Source organism: Leucoraja erinacea, chromosome 18 (genome assembly GCF_028641065.1).
Source record: "Leucoraja erinacea ecotype New England chromosome 18, Leri_hhj_1, whole genome shotgun sequence".
NCBI lineage: Eukaryota > Metazoa > Chordata > Chondrichthyes > Rajiformes > Rajidae > Leucoraja > Leucoraja erinaceus.
This window is the reverse complement of record NC_073394.1, coordinates 21,196,991-21,217,059: the sequence shown is the minus strand read 5'-3', so window position 1 is coordinate 21,217,059 and position 20,069 is coordinate 21,196,991. Positions and strand designations below refer to the sequence as shown.

Genomic DNA, 20,069 nt, shown 5'->3' with positions numbered 1-20,069 from the left:
TTCAGAGCAAAAAAAAAGAATGTTAACAAGTGAATTATAGCCCTGGAAACATGTCTTTATGTCATAATTTCAAAATAAAATTAGGATATTTTCCATTACGTTCTAACTTCTAAATGGCTCTGCAGGGTATTAAATTAAAATAACATGTGTGAAAGATAACTCGTTAAATACAGTCAGTTTACTGTCACATATATCGGGGTAAAGTGAAAAGCTTTTTGTTGCGTGCTAAACAGAAAGACTATACAAGATTACAATCGAGCCGTCCACAGTGTTCAGGTAAATGATAAAAATAATTACGTTTAGTGCAAGATAAAATCCAGTAAAGTCCGATTAAAGATACGCTGAGAGTCTCCAATGAGGTAGATAGCAGCTGAGGTGATAGCTCTCTACTTGTTGGTATGGTGGTTCAGTTGCCTGATATCAGCTGGGAAGAAACTGTCTCTGAATCTGGAGGTGTGCATTTTCATAATTCTGTACCTCTTGTCTAGTGGGAGAGGGGAAAAGAGGGAGTGACAGGGGTGACAGTGGACCTTGATTATGCTGGTGGTCTTGCCGAGGCAGCATGAAGCGTAGATAGAGTAAATGGAAGGGAGGATGGTTTGTGTTATGATTTGGGCAGCGTCCAGAATCCTCTGTAAAGTCTTGCCAATTATGGTACGTTGATGTTGCGTTATTTATGAATACTGTGTTTACAGGCCTAATATGCTGCAGCAAGTAAGAGGTTAATGTTCTATTTTTGGTACATATGACAACTAAACACTTTCTTAAAGGTCTCTTGTTCCACTTCTATTTACCCTCATCCAGCACAGAAACAGGCACCGGCCCAACTCATCCATGCCAACCAAGAGGCCCGTCCACACTTGATAGATGATAAAAAAAAATGGATAGGTTATTGACATTTCAGGTCGGGGCCCTTCTTCAGACTGATTGCAGTGGGGCAGAGAAAGTTGAAAAAGAGGTGGGGTTGGGACATATCCTGGCAAGTGATAGGTGGATATGAGTACGGGGGGGTTGATTGGTAGATTAGAAACATAGAAATTAGGTGCAGGAGTAGGCCATTCGGCCCTTCGAGCCTGCACCGCCATTCAATATGATCATGGCTGATCATCCAACTCAGTATCCCGTACCTGCCTTCTCTCCATACCCCCTGATCCCCTTAGCCACAAGGGCCACATCTAACTCCCTCTTAAATATAGCCAATGAACTGGCCGCAACTACCCTCTGTGGCAGAGAGTTCCAGAGATTCACCACTCTCTGTGTGAAAAAAGTTCTTCTCATCTCGGTTTTAAAGGATTTCCCCCTTATCCTTAAGCTGTGACCCCTTGTCCTGGACTTCCCTAACATCGGGAACAATCTTCCTGCATCTAGCCTGTCCAACCCTTAAGAATTTTGTAAGTTTCTATAAGATCCCCTCTCAATCTTCTAAATTCTAGAGAGTATAAACCAAGTCTATCCAGTCTTTCTTCATAAGACAGTCCTGACATCCCAGGAATCAGTCTGGTGAACCGTCTCTGCACTCCCTCTATGGCAATAATGTCCTTCCTCAGATTTTTCAGATTTCAGAGAGATTCAGATTTGGAGACCAAAACTGTACGCAATAAATGATGGATAAAGGAAAGAGGGGAAAAGGAGACCGAGTGTTGATAATAGATTTGAAAGAAATGAGAACTCAGGAGGAATATAGGTGGAAGAAGGGGGGTGAGGTAATAAGAGGATGGATCACACTGGGGTCAGGAAAGGGGGGTGGGAAGAAAAAGGATGAGATGGATGTTACATAAAATTGGAGAATCCAATGATCCTACCATTGGGTTATAAGCTACCCAAGCGGTATATGAGGTGTTATTCCTCCAGTATGCGTGTGGCTTCATTCTGGCAATGGAGGAGGCCCAGGACAGAAAGGTCAGGGTTGGAATAGGAAGGGTGGTGAAAATGGATATCATAACTTTCAATCTTGGAAGATAACACAACATTTGTAGTTTGGAGGGGGGGTGGGTTCAAGGTGTGGAAACAGGAAAAATAGGAGGGGAGGGGTGGGTTGGTGGGGTGAGAAGAAGGTGGGATTGTTGCCTATAAATGGAGAATTTAATGATCACCATTGGGTTGTAAGCTATCCAAGCGGAATATGAGGTGCTGTTCCTCCAGCTTGCTTGTAATAATAATAATAATAAATACTTTATTGATCCCCTCGGGGAAATTCAGATGTACAGAAGCCCCCAACCAACAAACCCACACATTCAAAACGAATGCAGACAGAAAATACATAAAATACAATGTGGACACTACCTTTGAGCAATAAATACTTAAAATAATTAACAATCAAAAATTTAAAAAATGCAAAAATGCATCCTCCTACAGCCTAGCGGTCCGAATTATAAAATCTAATGGCCGCAGGGGTGAAGGATCTCCTGAACCGCTTCGTTCAACATGGCAGGGAGAGGTCGGTTGTTGTCCGAGTGCTCTTTTGACTCTCCAGATTTACATGGAGGGGATGCCCGGGGTTTTTCAGGATGACCTGCACCTTGTGCCCCTCAAGCACATCCATCCCAGAGTCTACTCTCCCCTCCAGCACTGAGCTAGCTCGTTTAACCAGTTTGACCAGCTTCTTGGTGTTTTTTGCACGAATGCTGTTGCCCCAGCAGACAACAGCGTATAAAATAACACTTGCAACCACAGTGTTGTAAAACATGTGCAGCATATCATTATGCACATTGAAGGATTTGAGCCTTCTGAGGAAAAAGAGTCTGCTCTGGCCTTTTTTGTAGAGGGCGTCAGAGTTGACAGCCCGGTCCAGTTTGTTATCCAGGTGCACTCCAAGGTCTTTAAAATGATGAGAGGAATAGACACAGTTGACGTGGATAAGCTTTTCCCATTGAGAGTAGGGAAGATTCAAACAAGAGGACATGACTTGAGAATTAAGGGACAGAAGTTTAGGGGTAACATGAGGGGGAACTTCTTTACTCAGAGAGTGGTAGCTGTGAGGAATGAGCTTCCAGTGGAAGTGGTGGAGGCAGGTTCGATTCTATCATTTAAAAATAAATTGGATAGGTATATGGACGGGAAAGGAATGGAGGGTTATGGTCTGAGTGCAGGTAGATGGCATTAGGGGAAAATAAGTGTTCGGCACAGACTAGAAGGGCCGAGATGGCCTGTTTCCGTGCTGTAATTGTTATATGGTATTTATATGTCTGCACCACCTCAATGTCAGCCCCTGCAGCGTTGACTGGCTGAAGGGGGAGCTTGGACCTGCCAAAGTTAACCACCATCTCTTTAGTCTTTGTTGTGTTCAGGATGAGACAGTTCTCTTTACTCCAGGCACAGAAGGCACTGGTCAAGTTCCTGTATTCCTCCTCATGCCCGTTCCTTACACATGCCGCAATCGCTGTGTCATCTGAATATTTCTGTACGTGGCATGTGTCAGACTTATAGTTGAAGTCTGCAGTATACAGGGTGAAGAGGAACGGGGCCAGAACCGTAGCAATCAATTTGATTTACAGCTCCCACATGGTTAAGTTCTGTTACTAAATTGGCCTTAAGTACATTTGCACAATATCACAAGCTTTAATCTTGGCAGTTACTCAAAACGTTTTTCCCTGTATTCGCCAATCACAGCGAGCAATTGTAGCAACAAACCAATTGTTGCTGTGAAATGTCTTAAACATTTATCCTCCCCACGCCATCGCTTCTGGCCAAGTTTCATGGACGACCGTGGTCTGTTATGTTTCTGCCTCTCTCCTGTGCGTTTAACTGGAGTATGTTGAGGAGACTTGCAACATGTTGAATACTCTGCTTTTCCGTCACTTTGATTTCACTAACAACCTGTGAGCAGCAATGAAGTTTCACATATGGATGCTAGCAATAAGTACTTCCCTTCTTCAAGGCCGCTGTCCTGCACAATTCTCCTACTTTGGTGCCTCCTTTGGCTTGGAAACTTCCTCGGTTAATGACACCTTTCAGGTACAGGTCTTTTCTAATACAGCTAAGCTATGTGCGGTTTGTCTCGCGTGATATCTAGCTTGCTGGGTTTTATTGACTGTTAAGCAGCACCTCTGGTGAACATGGATAGGTGGCGTTTCAGGTGGGGACCCTTCTTCTGACTGAATGAAGAGGGAGGGAGGGAGAGAAGAATGCTGGAAAAGAGGAGAGGAAGGACAAGGACTGGCAGGTGATGGGTCGACACAGGCGAATGGGGACAGGCAGGTGGGTGGAACAAAGGCCAGAGATAAGAACAATAGTTGGGAGATGGGGTTGAAGAGTATTTCCCCCTATACCGCACCTGGACTCCCAACTGTTTCTGCCCTCCATCTCCTCCATCCCGCTACTTTCCTCCCCCTGGCTTCACAATCCGTGACTCTTCAAACCTGTCTCACCTTCTGTTCTTGTCACTGGCCTTTGTTCCAACCATCTGCCTGCAAAAAACCAGCTGTCTTCTGCCCCACCCCACCAACCCCCTTCCTAAAATACGTCAGAAGAAGGGTCTCAACCCGAAACGTTACCTATCCATGATGTTGTTCGACCTACTGAGCTACTCCTGCACTTTGTGTCCTTTTGTGTATTAACCGGTGTCCGCGTTTTTTGTTTCTACTTATTGACTGTTAAATTGTACGTGTCAGGTCCATGTATATTACAGAGGAATCAATCTGCCGTGCCCACAAAGTCCCGATGAGATTTGTGTGGCGTTAAACTGCTCTACCTGCAGATCCCGAGCAGTGGAAGTCAGTGGGCACATTGCAAACTGGTGCCTGCTAGATGGAGTGAAGGTAATTCATCTCCACTCGAATCCTCTTCATGTAAGGTAGGCAGGTTTATTGTTTGTTGTAATTCATGCCATAATACAGGATGGCACAGCTCTGGGGAGTGTTGTAGAGCAGAGGGAACTAGGAATGCAAGTACATGGTTCCTTGAAAGTGGCGTCACAGATAGACAACGTGGTCAAAACGGCTTGTGGCACATTGGCCTTCATCAGTATTGAGTGTGAAAGTTGGGAGGTCACGTTACAGTTGTATAAGATATGGGTCAGGTACCATTTAGAATATTGTGTTCAGTTTTGGGCACCATGTTATAGGAAAAATGGTGTCAAGCAGGGAAGGGTGCAGAGAAGATTTACGAGGATGTGGCCAGGACATCAGGAAAGTTTAGCAGGTTGAAGGCACTACCAAATATGGTCTGCATTGCCTGAATTCCTAAGCTTGGCCCAGTAAATGGTATTTAGTTTAATCTAGAGATACAGTGTAGAAACACTGTGACCGCACCGACCATCGATCACCTGTTCGTACTAGTTCTATATTATCTCACTTTGTCATCCACTCTCAACACACCAGTCCTATCCTACACACTAGCATGAGTGTAGAACTACACAATAGTTCTATCTTACACACTATATGATAGTTCTATCCTGCACAATAGTTATATCCTACACATTAGGGACAATTTGCCTGGTGTAATTTGTCACAGGGGAACATGCAAACTCTGCACAGACAGCACCCAAAGTCAAGATCAAACCTGGGTCTCTGGTGCTGTGGGGCAAAGGCTCTACCACTGTTCTACTCTGCCGCCCTGTTCCTCATAGGGAAATAACATTTCTGTGATGAGAATGGAGCAACACAGATCTCAAAGTGCCATTGTTAGAAGATTATTTGGTTTAACATTGACGAAAATGTTGGTGCTTAGAATACTCATTGGAGCCATTAAATAGTTTGTAAATGTAAACCATACCTTTTAAATGTTCTAATAATTTGAATATTAATAATTTATGGTTTCAGAACATTAATATTTTATGGTACAACATCTTGTCATATTGCTGGTGCATATCATATCTTAGTTTCTGTAGACCAATAATCATGTATAACATCACCTAAGAAAGATACAAAGTGCTGGAGTAACTCAGCGGGTCAGGCAGCATCTCTGGGGAACATGGATAGGTGATGTTTCTGGTCGGGACCCTTCTCTAAACCCTATAACAACGAGCCGTGGGACGTCAGTTTGTGGGAACTGCTCCAGGACATTGAGTGCGCGGTCCGACCGGACTTTCGACTTGGGAAAGAGCACCTTTCTGGCGGTGCCCGCAGGTGTATATGCAAAAATAATTTCACTGTGCAGTTGCAGATGTGGCGAATAATGCACCATGGAACCATGTCCATGTTCTCCAGAAATGCTGCTTGACCCGCCGAGTTACTCCAGCACTTTGCGTCCTTTTTTGTGAGCCAGCATCTGCAGTTCCTTGTTTCTGCAACCCTTGGTTGTACTTTGTCAGTTGTATCCAGTACTTTTAGGTAGCATGATTTCTCTGTACTAACACCGGCCAGTTATCCACCTGTAAGATAAACGTTGTTTCTCTCTCCCCCACTAACACTGCCTAAAGCCCCTGTCCCACTTTCCCGAGTTACTCACGAATTCTCCCGAGTTTTCCCTTTGATTCAAACTCGGGGAATGTCCGTAGCGAGGCCGTAGGAGTCCATAGATATTTCGTAGCGGCTCGTAATGCCAGCCATAAGTACTCGGGGCATCAGGTAAGTCGGGATGTTTATTCAGCATGTTGAAAAATGTCCACGAGTAAATAAAAATAGCCTTGAGTTCACACGGCCGGCGTCTCCGAGTTTGAATCAAGGAGGAAACGCAGGAGAATTGATGAGAAACTCGGGAAAGTGGGACACAGGCTTAATTTAACGGGTATTTCCTACAGTGCTGTAGGTGAAGCAAGGAGGAATGCAAGTTCATTTTTTTTAATTGTTTACGTTTTGTTTAATGTATTATTGACAGGGTCGTACAGTGCAGATTCAGGGTCCAACTCCTCCGTGCCGATTAAGATGCCCCATCCAAGCTAATCCAATTTGCCTGTATTTTCGCCATATATTCCTCTAAACCTTTACTATCCATGTGCCTGACAAAGTGTCTTTTAAATGCTATAATAGCACCAAGTATAATGTTGTTTGTTATTGTACGTGTGTACAAGATATAGTGAAAAGGTTTGTGTACTATCCAGTCAAATCATACTATGCATGAGTACAATGTGGTCATACACAGTTACACAGGTAGTGCAAAGTGTGCTTAATATATTATTACAGCATTGTAACGTTACAGTTAGGCGAAACTGCAGATAATAATGTTTTTAACAATTATTGGTAGTTTCTTTTAGCATTTTAAACATTATTTACTTCATTTTTAGCAGCTTTTGCTTGCTTACCTCCGGATTCACGCGTGCTTCCAGAATCAGGGACAGTTTCTTCCCAGCTGTGACCAGGCAACTGAACTATCCTATCACCAACCAGAGAGCGGTCCTGACCTACCATTTGCCTCATTGGAGATCTTTGGACTATCTATAATATCTTACTGAACTTTATCTTGCACTAAACATTATTCCCTTTATCCTGTATCTGTACACTGTGGATGATTCGATTGTAATCATTTATAGTCTTTCCGCTGGCTCAATAGCAAGTAATGAAAGGCTTTTCACTGTACCTCTGTGCATGTGACAATATTAATCTAAACTAAGCCAAATTAAATTAATAAAGATATTCACAGACAATAAAAGAAAGCAGGTGGTTTGGACGGATTGGATGGATATTGCAAGAGGATGCCAGAGTCAGACATTGTCTCTCTGTTGTGCAACTTATGGAGGTCACTCTTGCCACACTGCCATGTTCAGGCAGTAAGTGACGGTTCTTAGGTACACAAAATTGCTGGAGAAACTCAGCGGGTGCAGCAGCATCTTTGGAGCGAAGAAAATAGGCGACGTTTCGGGCCAAAACCCTTCTTCAGACTGATGGGGGGGGGGGGGGGGGGTAGAAGGAAGGAAAAGGGGGGGAGGAGGAGCCTGAGGGCGGGGGGTATGGGAGGAGACTGCTCGAGGGTTAAGGAAGGGGAGGAGACAGCAAGGGCTAGCAAAATTGGGAGAATTCAACAAGTGAAGGTTCTTATTCAGTTACAGGTCGTGCGGAGATTGTTGGTCACTCGTTATGGAATCACCGAGGGAAACGGAACGGTTTCTTTTTACGTTTTCACTGTTTGCGGATTTGGGAAGGCGCTCAGACGATGCAGCCACCAACACCCCTCCACAACCTCCTCTGTTACCCGTCTTAAGGTAAAGCAAACGGACACACTCTGGGTTTATGTGTAGGAAGCAACTGCAGATGCTGATTTACACCAAAGGTAGACACAAACTGCTGGTGTAACTCGATGGGCCAGGCAGCATCTCTGGAGAAAAGGAATATATGACATTTTGGTTCTTCAGACGCAAAACCCTTCTGAAGAAGGATGACAACCCGAAACGTCACTTATTTCTTTTTCACGAGAGATGCTGCCTGACCCGTTGATTTACTCCAGCTATTAGTCTCCCTATTCAGTACACTGGGGTTAGTTGTACTTTAGAGACTAACCTTGAGAGAGGTTTGGGTGGGGGGAATGGAACACTTTACTAATAAAGTTAACTATTCTAGCAAGAAACATGAGTGATTTAGAGATACAGCGTGGAAATAGGACCTTCAGCTCACCGTGTCCAGGCCGACAAGTGATCACCCTGTACACTAACACTATCCTACACACTAGGGACAATTTAGAATTTACAGAAGCCAATTAACCTACAAACCTGTACGTTCTTTGCAGCGTGGGAGGAAACCGGATCACCCGGAGGAAACCCTAATGGTCACAGGAAGAACGTACAAACTCCATACAGACAGTACCTATAGTCAGGATCAAACCCGGGTTTCTGGCACTGTATGGCAGCAACTCTCCAACTGCGCCATCATGCTGCCCTAAATAGGGTGAATGCACAGAGTTTTGTGCCCTGAGTATCTGGAAACGAAAACAAGAAGATAAACAAGATAGATCAACCATGATTGAATGGCGGCGTAGACTTGATGGGCCGAATGCCTAATTCGGCTTCGATCACTTATGATCTTATGATATGTTTAAGATGATACGGGTGAGATTTAATATGAACCAGACGGGTAACTTTATCACTCAGACAAGATGACAAGATTTCCATAACTTTAACATCCAACATTACCAAGGGCATCCTCAGGGCTAACTTCTAGGTGGCACAGTGGCACAGTTGGCAGAGCTGCAGCCTCACAGTGCCAGTGCCAGGGACCGGGATTTAATCCTGACCTCGGGTGCAGTCTCTGTGTTGATTTTGCACGTTCTCCCAGAGACCGTGAGGGTTTTTTCCAGTTTCCCCTCACATCCCAAAGGCGTGCAGGTTTGTACGTTGATTGGCCCTCTGTAAATTACCCCCCAGTGTGTAGGGGGGTGGATGAAATAATGGGATAACGTAGAACTAGTGTGAACGGGTCGGCGTGGACTCAGCGGGTCGAAGGGCTGTATCTCTTAAACTAAAATTACAATTAAGTGCAGGAAATACTTCAAGTAAAGCAATGGAAAGTTTTCTTCCATCACTGTCATTTAACAGTTTCCATGCAACCTAATTTATATGACGTAAATCAACACTAAAACAATATTAACTAGGGCTAGCAGTGAATCATTCTGCGTGTAGCATTATTAGGCTAGCGTGCTAAACCAAATGTCTGACCGTTATGTTCACTAAATCAGTGGAGTTTGTTGCAATTGTGTGAGTTAATCTTGTGTTGTGGATGTGGAAAAGAAGTTTCACTTGATTGTAGTAAATGCCCAAGTATGGACAATGCAAAGAGAGCCTGCTGATATCGTTACATCCCTTTGAGCTGTTTATAGGAAGGACGCACAGAGCGTGATTCAGTGATTGTACGAAGCACTGCCTTATAAAGGGTGGCTAACCACTTGCTTAATAAGAAACGTTTTAACTTGGCATCGTGTTCGGCACAAAACATTGTGGGTCCAAAGGTCCGTTCCTGTGCAGCACTGTTCTATGATCTATGATGAAGGATAAATGGTGTGTAATCAGACAATCTAACTCCTTCCTTTGGAGAAAAACGAGGCAGCATGGTGGCACAGTGGTAGAGTTGCTGCCGTACAGCACCAGGGACCCAGGTTCAATCCTGACATCGGACATGCTGGCTGTATGGAGTTTGTCCATTCTGGCTGTGACTGCATGGGTTTTCTCCGGGTGCTCTGGTTTCCTTCCACACTCCAAAGATGTGCGGGTTTATAGGTTAATTGTCTTCGGTAAAACTGTAAATTGCCCCTAGTGTGTAGGATAGGGCTAGTGTATGGGGATCATTGGTCGGCATGGACACAGGGCTGAAGGGCCTATTTTTGTGCTGTATCTCTAAACTCAACTAAAAGGAAGGTTTGTAGGTGAATTGGCCGCTGTAAATTGCACCTAGTATGTAGGGAGTGGATGAGAAAGTGAGATAACACAGGACTAGTGTGAACAGGTGATTGATAGTCAGCATCGACTTGAAGGGCCTGTTTCTCTGCTGTGTCTCTGTATTAAAGTAAGAATAAGTGTGATTGGGTGATCGATGGCCCCTTTGACCGAAGGGCCTATTTCCATTTGTATCTTTCAACCAAGCCAAGAAGGGCTTAGTGACTAAGAACAACTATCAGACTGCGCATCCAACACACTGTTGTTTGGATTCAGAGTAAGTCTTTCATTTAATTTTTTCTCTTGCCGCAGAGTGCCTCAGAATTGCATGGCTACTTATCACCTGACTGTGTATGAGGGGAATGGAGATGTTCTCAGATGTCGTTATGGACTGCGGGAAAGACAGGAATGTGTCCACTGTGTCCAGCATCATGTCCTCAAGTTGGATCAGGTACATTTAGCTTCATTTCTTCAGAAAGAGCATGTGTAGGAGCAAAATGGAAAGACCATGTGGAGTTTGTGTCCAAAGTCATGGTCATAGAGTGATACAGTGTGGAAACAGGCCCAACTTGTCCACACTGGCCAACATGTCCCAGCTACACTAGTCCCACCTATCAGCATTTGGTCCATATCTCTCCAAAGCTGTCCTATCCATGTACCTGTCTAACTACTTCTTAAATGTTGGGATATTCCCAGCCTCAACTACCTCCTCTGGCAGCTCTTTCAAAATATCCACCACCCTCTCAGATTCTTATTAAATCTTTTCCCCTTAAACCTATGTCTTCTGGTCCTCGATTAACCTACTCTGGGCAAGAGCCGCTGTGCATCTACCTGATTTATTCTTCTCATGATCTTGTACACCTCTATAAGATCACCCCTCATCCTCCTGCGCGCCAAGGAATAGAGTCCCAGCCTACTTAACCTCTGCCTATAGCTTGCACCTTCTAGTTCTGGCAACATCCTCGTAAACCTTCTCTGTACCCTTTCCAGCTTGACAACCTCTTTCCTATAACACCGTGCCCAGAACTGAACACAATACTCTAAATGTCTTATACCAATGTCTTATACAACTGTCACATGACCTCCCAATTTCTATCCTTAATACTCTGGCTGATGAAGGCCAATGTGCTTCTCTGGGTGCTGTCAGTAATGTATTAAAACAGGTGCACATTGGTGCGCACCAGTCTAAGCTGATCTCTCAAATGTGACTTGGGTACGATTTTTATATTCTCAGATGGCAAGATTACTCAGAAACTTGACAGTAAAATGAGGTCCTAATTACAGAAACCAGATTAACAATAAAACAAAGCCTTGCACAGAAACTTGACAAACAGTAAAACGAGGTCTTGCACAGAATGGAGCTCAGAAATAATTAATAGGTGACAAACAGAACGAGATGATTATCCACAAGTCTAACTTAGTTGACAGTATGTCCAATTGTCTGTTACAGTGATGGGAGCACGCTATAATATAATCAATGACGTTCCTGAAACTTGGGTGTTGTCACTGCTGCTTTCCATGTCTCTTCTTTTAGCCTTTGTCTGTGGTCACCACATTGACACTATCCACATCCCTACATACTAGTTATTAGCCCACACTATAACAGCGTGGAAACACGCCCTCAGCCCACCGAGTCCATGCCGATCATCATTCACCCGTTCACACTAGTTTTATGTTGTCCAACTTTCCTATACACTCCCTACACACCAACAGCAAATTACAGAGGACAAATTAACCAATACCCAAATGTCTTTGGGACGTAGGTAGAAACCAGAGCACCCGAAGAAAACCCACGTAGTCACAAGGAGAACATACAAACTCCACACACATACAAGGTCAGGATCGAACCCGGGTCTCTGGCGCTGTAATGCAGTAGCTCTGCCAGCTGCGCCACTGATGCCCAGTGGGCACAGTATTCCGAAGCTCCAGTTTAAACTGGTCTTTTAAAAGGCAACATTTGTTTTGTGTATCGTAGATTTTTTTTTCCCCTTCCCTGATGATTGTCTCGAGAACAGAATTGCTTGAACTAAAGGTAATTTGGATTGGAGTTATTTTATTATCTGGCAGTTTTTTAGCACTGTTGTATCTTTTTCATTTGTTGATGAATTTGAGTTGAATCTGGCCCAGGTTGTGATGAGTGCCTCTGTATCCGTGACACTGCTAAAAGCCTTATGGAACTTTCCAATGTTCTATCGAATCAGGATCAGCTCCTTGGGATTGGAGGGTAGTTAATGTATCCCACTTTTTAAGAAAGGAGGGAGAGAAAAAAATGGGGTTTATAGACCAGTTAGCCTGACATCGGTGGTGGGGAAGATGCTGGAGTCAATTATAAAAGATGAAAGAGCAGCACATTTGGATAACAGTAACAGGATTGGTTCGAGTCAACATGGATTTACGAAGGTAAAATTATGCTTGAGTAATCTTCTGGAATTTTTTGAGGATGTAACTAGGAGAATGGATAAGGGAGAGCCAGTGGGTGTAGTGTACCTGGATTTTCGGAAAGCATTTGATAAGGTCCTACATAGAAGATTAGTGGGCAAAATTAGAGCACATGGTATTGGGGTTAGAGTGCTGACATGGATAGAAAATTGGTTGGCAGACAGGAAACAAAGAGTAGGGATTAACGAGTCCCTTTCAGAATGGTAGGCAGTGACATAAGGGGTACCGCAAGGCTTGGTACTGGGACCACAGCTATTTACAATAAACATTAATGATTTAGATGAAGGGATTAAAAGTAACATTAGCAAATTTGCAGATGACGCAAGGCAGGGTGGCAGTGTGAACTTTGTGGAGTATGCTATGAGGATGCAGGGTGACTTGGACAGGTTGGGTGAGTGGGCAGGTGCATGGCAGATGCAGTTTAATGTGAATAAATGTAAGGTTATCCAATTTGGTGGCAAGAACAGGAATATAGATTATTTTCTGAATGGTGTTAAGTTAGGAAAAGGGGATCTGGGTATCCTTGTACATCGGTCACTGAAAGTAAGCATGCAGGTACAGCAGGCAGTGACAAAAGCTAATGGCATGTTAGCCTTCATAACAAGAGGAGTTGAGTATAGGAGCAAAGATATCCTTCTGCAGTTGTACAGGGCCCTGGTGAGACCACATCTGGGGTATTGTATGCAGTTTTGGTCTCCAATTTTGAGGAAGAACATTCTTGCAGCGTAGGTTCACGAAGTTAATTCCCGGGATGGCGGGACTGTCATATGTTGAAAGAATGGAGCAACTGGGCTTGTTTACACTGGAATTTAGAAGGATGAGAGGATATATCATTGAAACATTATTAAGGGATTGGACACGCTAGAGGCAAGAAACATGTTCCTGATGTTGGGCGAATGCAGAACCAGGGGCCACAGTTTAAGAAAAAGGGGTAGGCCATTTAAAATGGAGATGAGGAAAAACGTTTTCACCGAGAGAGTTGTGAATCTGTGGAATTCTCTGCCTCAGATGGCAGTGGAGGCCGATTATCTGGATGCTTTCAAGAGAGTTAGATAGAGCTCTTAAAGATAACGGAATCAAAGGGATATTGGGAGAAGGCAGGAACGGGGTACTGATTGTGTATAATCAGCAATGATCACAGTGAAAGGCGCTGCTGATTCAAAGGGCCAAATGGTCTACTCCTGCACCTATAGGCTATTATCTATTGACCGTTCAGAAGCCTGATAACAGAGGGGACAAAGCTGTTCCTTAGTCTGGTATTACGCAACTTACATGCTTCTGTACACAATCTGATACAGATACCTGAAAGTGTGCATCTACAATCTCATCAACAGCTTCTTCCCCTCTGTTATCAGACTTCTGAACAGTCCTTCCGTAAGCTGGGGTACTGTCCGATTCACCTCTACCCCATTGCGGACATTGGACTTTGTCTATGTAACTCATGCGCTACAATGCTGAGAAATATATTCTGCATTATGTATCTTCCCCTTTGCTCTACGTATTGTAAATGGGTTTGGCTTGATTATATTTAGGTATAGGATTATCTGATTTGATTAGATGTCAGCCAAAACAAAGCTTGGCACTGTGACAATAATAAACCTAAAGTGCCTGTACTTCCTTCATCTTTGCAGAAAAACTGTGTCCTTTACTACAATCGGCTTGGAACTAAAGGAGCGTACATCTTGGAACTGATGATTGAAGAGTATCCAAGAGATACCATTCTCCTGACTCACGGTGATGGGACACAGACTGTGTATCCTGCTTTTGAAGAGGCTTCCTCCACTCAAAGCATTAAAGCTTTGAGTTCCATCCCCATGCAATTTGTTATTATTGGTAAGCATCCCACCCACCACCGCCACCGCCAAGGTTATTTAGAGCCATAGAGCACCAAAACAAGCCTTTCGGCCCAACTTGTCCATGCCGACCCATGTCCACATCTGCACCAGTCCCACCTCCCTGCATTTCCTCTCCATATACTTTTTCTCTCCATTTATCTGCCCAAATTTGTTTTTTGGGTTAATTTTAGTTTAGTTTATTGTCATGTGTACTGAGATACAGTGAAAAGCTTATGTTGCGTGCTGACCAGCCAGCGGAGAGACTATAAATCACTACAATTGAGCCATCCATAGAAAAGGTGTTTTATTACCTGCCTCAACAGCCTCCACTGGCAGCTCGTTCCATATACCCATCAACCTCAGTGTGAAAACATGCCACTTAGGGGCCTATTAAATCTTTGCTCTCTCATGTTTTTGCTCCTTTCATGAAAAGGTTCATCCAGGTGGAAACACATGTGTGCGGGATTCTGCTGTGTAGGAGGTAGGCCTGCAAGGAACTAGGCCTGAACCTAGTCTGTCTTCTTGCACCGAGGGTCAGGGACAAGAAGGTCAGCTCCATGGTCCCTCTCTGAGACTAGAATCGCCTCTCACCACCGCTGACCCAGGTTCAATCCAGACCTTGGGTACTGTCTGTGTGGAGTTTGCACGTTCTCCCTGTGACCGCGCGAGTTTCCTCCAGATGCTCAGATTTTCTCCCACATCTCAGAGTTGTTTAATGTTTGTAGGTTCATTGTCCCTCTGTAAATTGCCCCTTGTGTGTGGGGAGTGGATGAGATAGTGGGATAACATAGGACTGGTGTGAACGGGTGATTGATGGTCGGTGTGAACTCAGTGGGCAAAAGGGTCTGTTTCCCTGTTGTATCTCTAAATTAGAAACTAAACTCGAAACTCAACTAGAAGCTTAAATAGAAGCTAAATGAGAAGCTAAATTAGAAGCTAACCTAGAAGCTAAATTAGACGATAAACTAGATGATAAACTGGAAGATAAACTTTAAAAAACAATCTTAAAAAACAAACTTAAAATAACAAACTTAAAAAAAAGTTGAAACCAAGCTGTCTTTTCTTTCTTACAGTGGACAACGCTATATCAGAATGTGCATATGGAATTTTTCGCCCATTGCTTGTTCATCCAACACCTCCCAATGGTGCAAGAATATATGCTTCAAATTATGATGAGATTAACTTCACAATAAAAGCCATCAGCATAAATGAAAGGTATCTCATTCACTGGAAATACTGCAAATGATATAGATCGTCTACCTGAGCCAGCAGCGTCACCCACTCCTGGTTTTAGCCTCACAGTTATAGAACCCTCAGTTAACATGAATAATTTCTCAGTTCATCTGGTTAAGAATTTTGTAGATGACACATTCTTGGCAGGACAAATCAAAATAGGACGTACATGGTAAATGGTAGCGAATTGAGGAATGCAGTTGAACAGAGGATTCTAGGAATTACTGTGCATAGTTCCCTGAATCTCATGTAGATAGGGTGGTAAAGAAAGCTTTTGGTGTGCTGGCCTTTATAAATCAGAGCATTGAGTGTAGAAGTTGGGATGTAATGTTAAAATTGTACAAGGCATTGGTGAGGCCAATTCTGGAGTATGGTGTACAAATTTGGTCCCCAAATTATAGGAAGGATGTCAACAAAATAGAGAGAGTACAGAGGAGATTTACTAGAATGTTGCCTGGGTTTCAACACCTAAGTTACAGAGAAAGGTTGAACAAGATAGGTCTTTATTCTTTGGAGCGCAGAAGGTTAAGAGGGGACTTGATAGAGGTCTTTAAAATTATGAGAGGGATAGACAGAGTTGACGTGGATAAGCTTTTTCCATTGAGAGTAGGGAAGATTCAAACAAGAGGACATGATTTGAGAATTAAGGGACAAAGGTTTAGGGGTAACATGAGGGGGAACCTCTTTACTCAGAGAGTGGTAGCTGTGTGGAATGAGCTTTCAGTGGAAGTGGTTGAGGCAGGTTCGATTTTATCATTTAAAAATAAATTGGATAGGTATATGGATGGGAAAGGAATGGAGGGTTATGGGCTGAGTGCAGGTAGATGGGACTAGGTGAGAGTAAGTGTTCGGCACGGACTAGAAGGGCCGAGATGGCCTGTTTCCGTGCTGTAATTGTTATATGGTTATATTCCTGGGCCACCTCATTCAAAGCCCCTTGGTTGTTTGAGGCTAAATCAAATCTTATAAATGGATCATCAAAGGTACCCATGCAAATCTAACACCACTTATCTCAAATACTTACAACGTATTGACCTCAAGTGCTGAGGAAAGTTAAGTTAGCACGCGTTTGAGACAGGATTTGTGTTCATTATTTTCTATGTGGCCCAGCTTCATAATGAAACTCTACAGCATTTTGCCAGGATGGTACAGTGGCACAGCTGGTAGAGCAGCTGCCTCACAGCACCAGGTACCTGGGTATGATCCTGACCTTGAATGCTGTTTGCACATTCTCCCTCTGACCAGGTGGGTTTCCTCCGGATGCAGAAGGATCCTGGCCTGAAACGTCACCTATCCATGTTCTCCAGAGATAGAAACCAAATGCTGGAGTAACACAGTGGATCAGGCTGGAGAAAAGGAATACGTGATGTTTCAGGTCAAGACCCTTCTTCAGACCCATCTGAAGAAAGGTCTTGATCCGAAATGTCACCTATTCTTTTTCTCCAGAGATGCTGTCTGACCCATTGAGTTACTCCAGCACTTTGTGTCTTTTTTTCAACAAAGAATTCAGGTTTTGGAAAAACACTCTTTTCATTTTCTTTAATGCAAATAGTTAGGTTTTGATTATTGAAACCTTGTAATATTTAGTGAAAAATTAGGAACTAAAAAAAGCATGCCAAAATACCATTGGTTCTATCAAAAGTGTTCCATCCGGAGGGATTGCTCAATAACTTCCCATCTATATCCTAGGACGTGGTGTACTTTCTATTGTTTATCATTATCAATCCATTCTATTAGTCTTGCCATTTAAGAGACTACACCTTAACCACAATAACAATGGAATGCTTTAAATATCGAGAGCTAAGGGGCACTCCTTATTTCTTCTTTTCCTTTCTACGTTTTCCACAGGATCGCCGCCTTTACAATCGTGGGTCCACGTGAGTTACGCAAGTCTGATACTTGGAGCATGGATGACAGATTTGTGTCGGTGAATGTTACCTGGTCAGTCGGTGCACACACTGTCCCAAAACAAGTCCCGGTGTGCTTTCTCTCGACAACAACTTCGGGGTAAATGTCTACCTTAGTGGAGGGGCCATTGCCAGACTAGATTGAACATCATCATATTAGTTTAGTTTATTATTGTCACGTATACCAAGGTAGAGTGAAAGGCTTTTTGCCTGCTATCCAGTTAGCAGAAAGACAATATATAATTACAATCAAGCTGTCCGCAGTGTACAGATACAGGATAAAGGGGATAATGTTTATTGCAAGATAAAGTCCAGTAAAGTCTGATTAAAGTATAGTTAAATTTATTGTCACGTGTACTGAGGTAGAGTGAAAAGGTTTTATTTGTCTGCTGCAATTCAGTCAGCGAAAAGACTACACATGATTACAGTAAAGTCCGATTAAAGATAGTCCAAGGGTCTCCAATGAGGTAGATGGGAGCTCAGGGCCGCTCTCTAGTTGGTGATAGGATAGTTCAGTTGCCTCGTAATATATTCTAGCAATGATCACACACGGTATCAATCAAATAAATCAGGAGAAATTTAAATTAAAATTCAATAAGATTTGAGTCTCCATCAAAAAAGTAAACAAATGTTTGATCGAGAAGTTACTAACTCCAGGGAAATTTTGCATCAAAATTGGATTTATTTTGTCATAAAACTAGGGAAATATAAACCAAAGAAAAGGGTGGCACATGGGCGCAGCGGTATTGCTGCCTCACAGCACCAGAGACCCGGGTTCAATCCTGACCACGGGCACTGTCCTTATGGAGTTTGTACTTTCTCCCTGTGATCCTGGGTCCCCCCCCCCGGGTACTCTGGTTTCTTCCTACATTCCAAAGACGTGTAGGTTCGTAGATTAGTGGCTTCTCAAAAACTGCCCCTAGTGTGTAGGTTGCAAAACTGGGATAAAATAGAACTAGTGTGAACAGGTGAACATTGGTTGCCGTGGGTTCGGTGGGCCAAAGGGCTTGTTTCCACCCTGTATATTTAAATTAAACATAAAACAGTACATTTGAGGTGATTAATCGCCCTTTAGCTCGGACAAATTAAACCATTGTTCTGAAGCTCCATGTTTAAGCTGCCCTTCCCTGTTCTTGTGTAAGGAGGATCTGCAGATGCTGGTTTAAAGTGAAATAACTCAGCGGGTCAGTCAGCATCTCTGGAAAAAAGGATATGGTGATGTTTTGGGTCGAGATCCTCCTCAAACTGACAGTCAAGAGCCCTGACTCTCAGCTTGAAGAGGGGTCTCAACCCGAAAAGTCACCTATTCCTTTTCTCCAGAGATGCCGCCTATCGTGCTGAGTTACTCCAGGTTTTTGTGTCTGTCTTCCCTATTCTTCTCTGGAATACAATTTGTTTCTAATTGTGGCTCTGCAGGATTGACTGGGGAGACATGTTAGCCAGGAAACCAGCAGATCTGGACTCTGCTCTTTTGCAAATTGTATCATGGGATCTTCAGTTGCGATTTAAGCTCCGGAACAATCCATAGCAGAATTCTCTGGGTCATTTGTTTAATCTGTGGAGTGGAGCCAAAAACATAAACATCTTGAGGTGATTGGGTTACTGGGTTTAGTTGAATTACAATTTTTGTGACTGACCGGTGGTGAAGATTGAGATTAATTGGGATCTTTAGTTTTAGTTCAGATATAGTGCGGAAACAGGCCCTTCAGTCCGTGACAACCAGCGATCCGCGTACACTAACACTATTCCTACACACTAGGGACAATTACTATTTTACCAAAGCCAATTAACCTTCAAACCAGTACATCTTTGTGTGGGAGGAATCCGGAGCACCCAGAGAAAACCCACGAGGTCACGTGGAGAATGTGTAAACTCTGTACAGGCAGCACCCGTGGTCATGATCGTCCCGGGGTCAAAGGCAGCAACACTACCGCCACGTCACTGTGCTGCCCCTGTGTGACACAGGGAAAATGTAGAGCATTTGGGATCACTCCAAAATAAAAACTGCCTGAATGTTAATTTTCCTTTAATTCAGATTACAGTCAGAACCACGGTGCATTTGGATTGTGCTGGGTATGTATTGATAAACCACAACTGGTAATTGTTTCTGAATCTAATGTCTTTAAACATGTGTTGTTACGGGAAGAGATTCTTGATAACATCCTGAGTATAAGAAATTGATGTTGAAATTGGAGTATTGTGTTCAGTTTAGGTCACCCTGATACAGCAAGGATGCCATTATGCTGGGAAGAATGTAGAGAAGATTTAAGAGGATGTTGCCAGGACTCGAGGGACTGAGGTACAGGGAGAGATTGGGCAGGCTAGGGGTTTGTTTGTTGGAGCGCAGGAGGGGAAGGGGAGACTTTACAGGGGTGCATAAGATCATGGGGATAAATAGGGTGAACGCACAGTCTTTTT

General features: G+C 43.5%; 1 protein-coding gene across 1 annotated transcript; it reads left to right on the top strand.

Annotated features, from left to right (window-relative positions):
* The first annotated feature begins 3,095 nt into the window (after positions 1-3,095).
* On the top strand, positions 3,096-20,026 carry LOC129705756 (uncharacterized). Its single transcript, XM_055649540.1, has 7 exons — positions 3,096-4,792; positions 7,919-8,077; positions 10,550-10,688; positions 14,308-14,509; positions 15,585-15,726; positions 17,593-17,751; positions 19,687-20,026. The coding sequence occupies exons 2-7, from the start codon at positions 7,953-7,955 to the stop codon at positions 19,733-19,735; spliced, it is 816 nt and encodes a 271-aa protein (XP_055505515.1). The 5' UTR covers positions 3,096-4,792; positions 7,919-7,952; the 3' UTR covers positions 19,736-20,026.
* The last annotated feature ends 43 nt before the right edge of the window (positions 20,027-20,069 follow it).

Coding starts and splice junctions, on each gene's coding strand:
- LOC129705756 (XM_055649540.1), top strand. CDS start 7,953: ATGGAATCACCGAGGGAAACGGAACGGTTTCTTTTTACGTTTTCACTG. Junction 15,727..17,592: donor GCCATCAGCATAAATGAAAG/GTATCTCATTCA, acceptor CGTTTTCCACAG/GATCGCCGCCTTTACAATCG. Junction 17,752..19,686: donor CTCTCGACAACAACTTCGGG/GTAAATGTCTAC, acceptor CCTTTAATTCAG/ATTACAGTCAGAACCACGGT.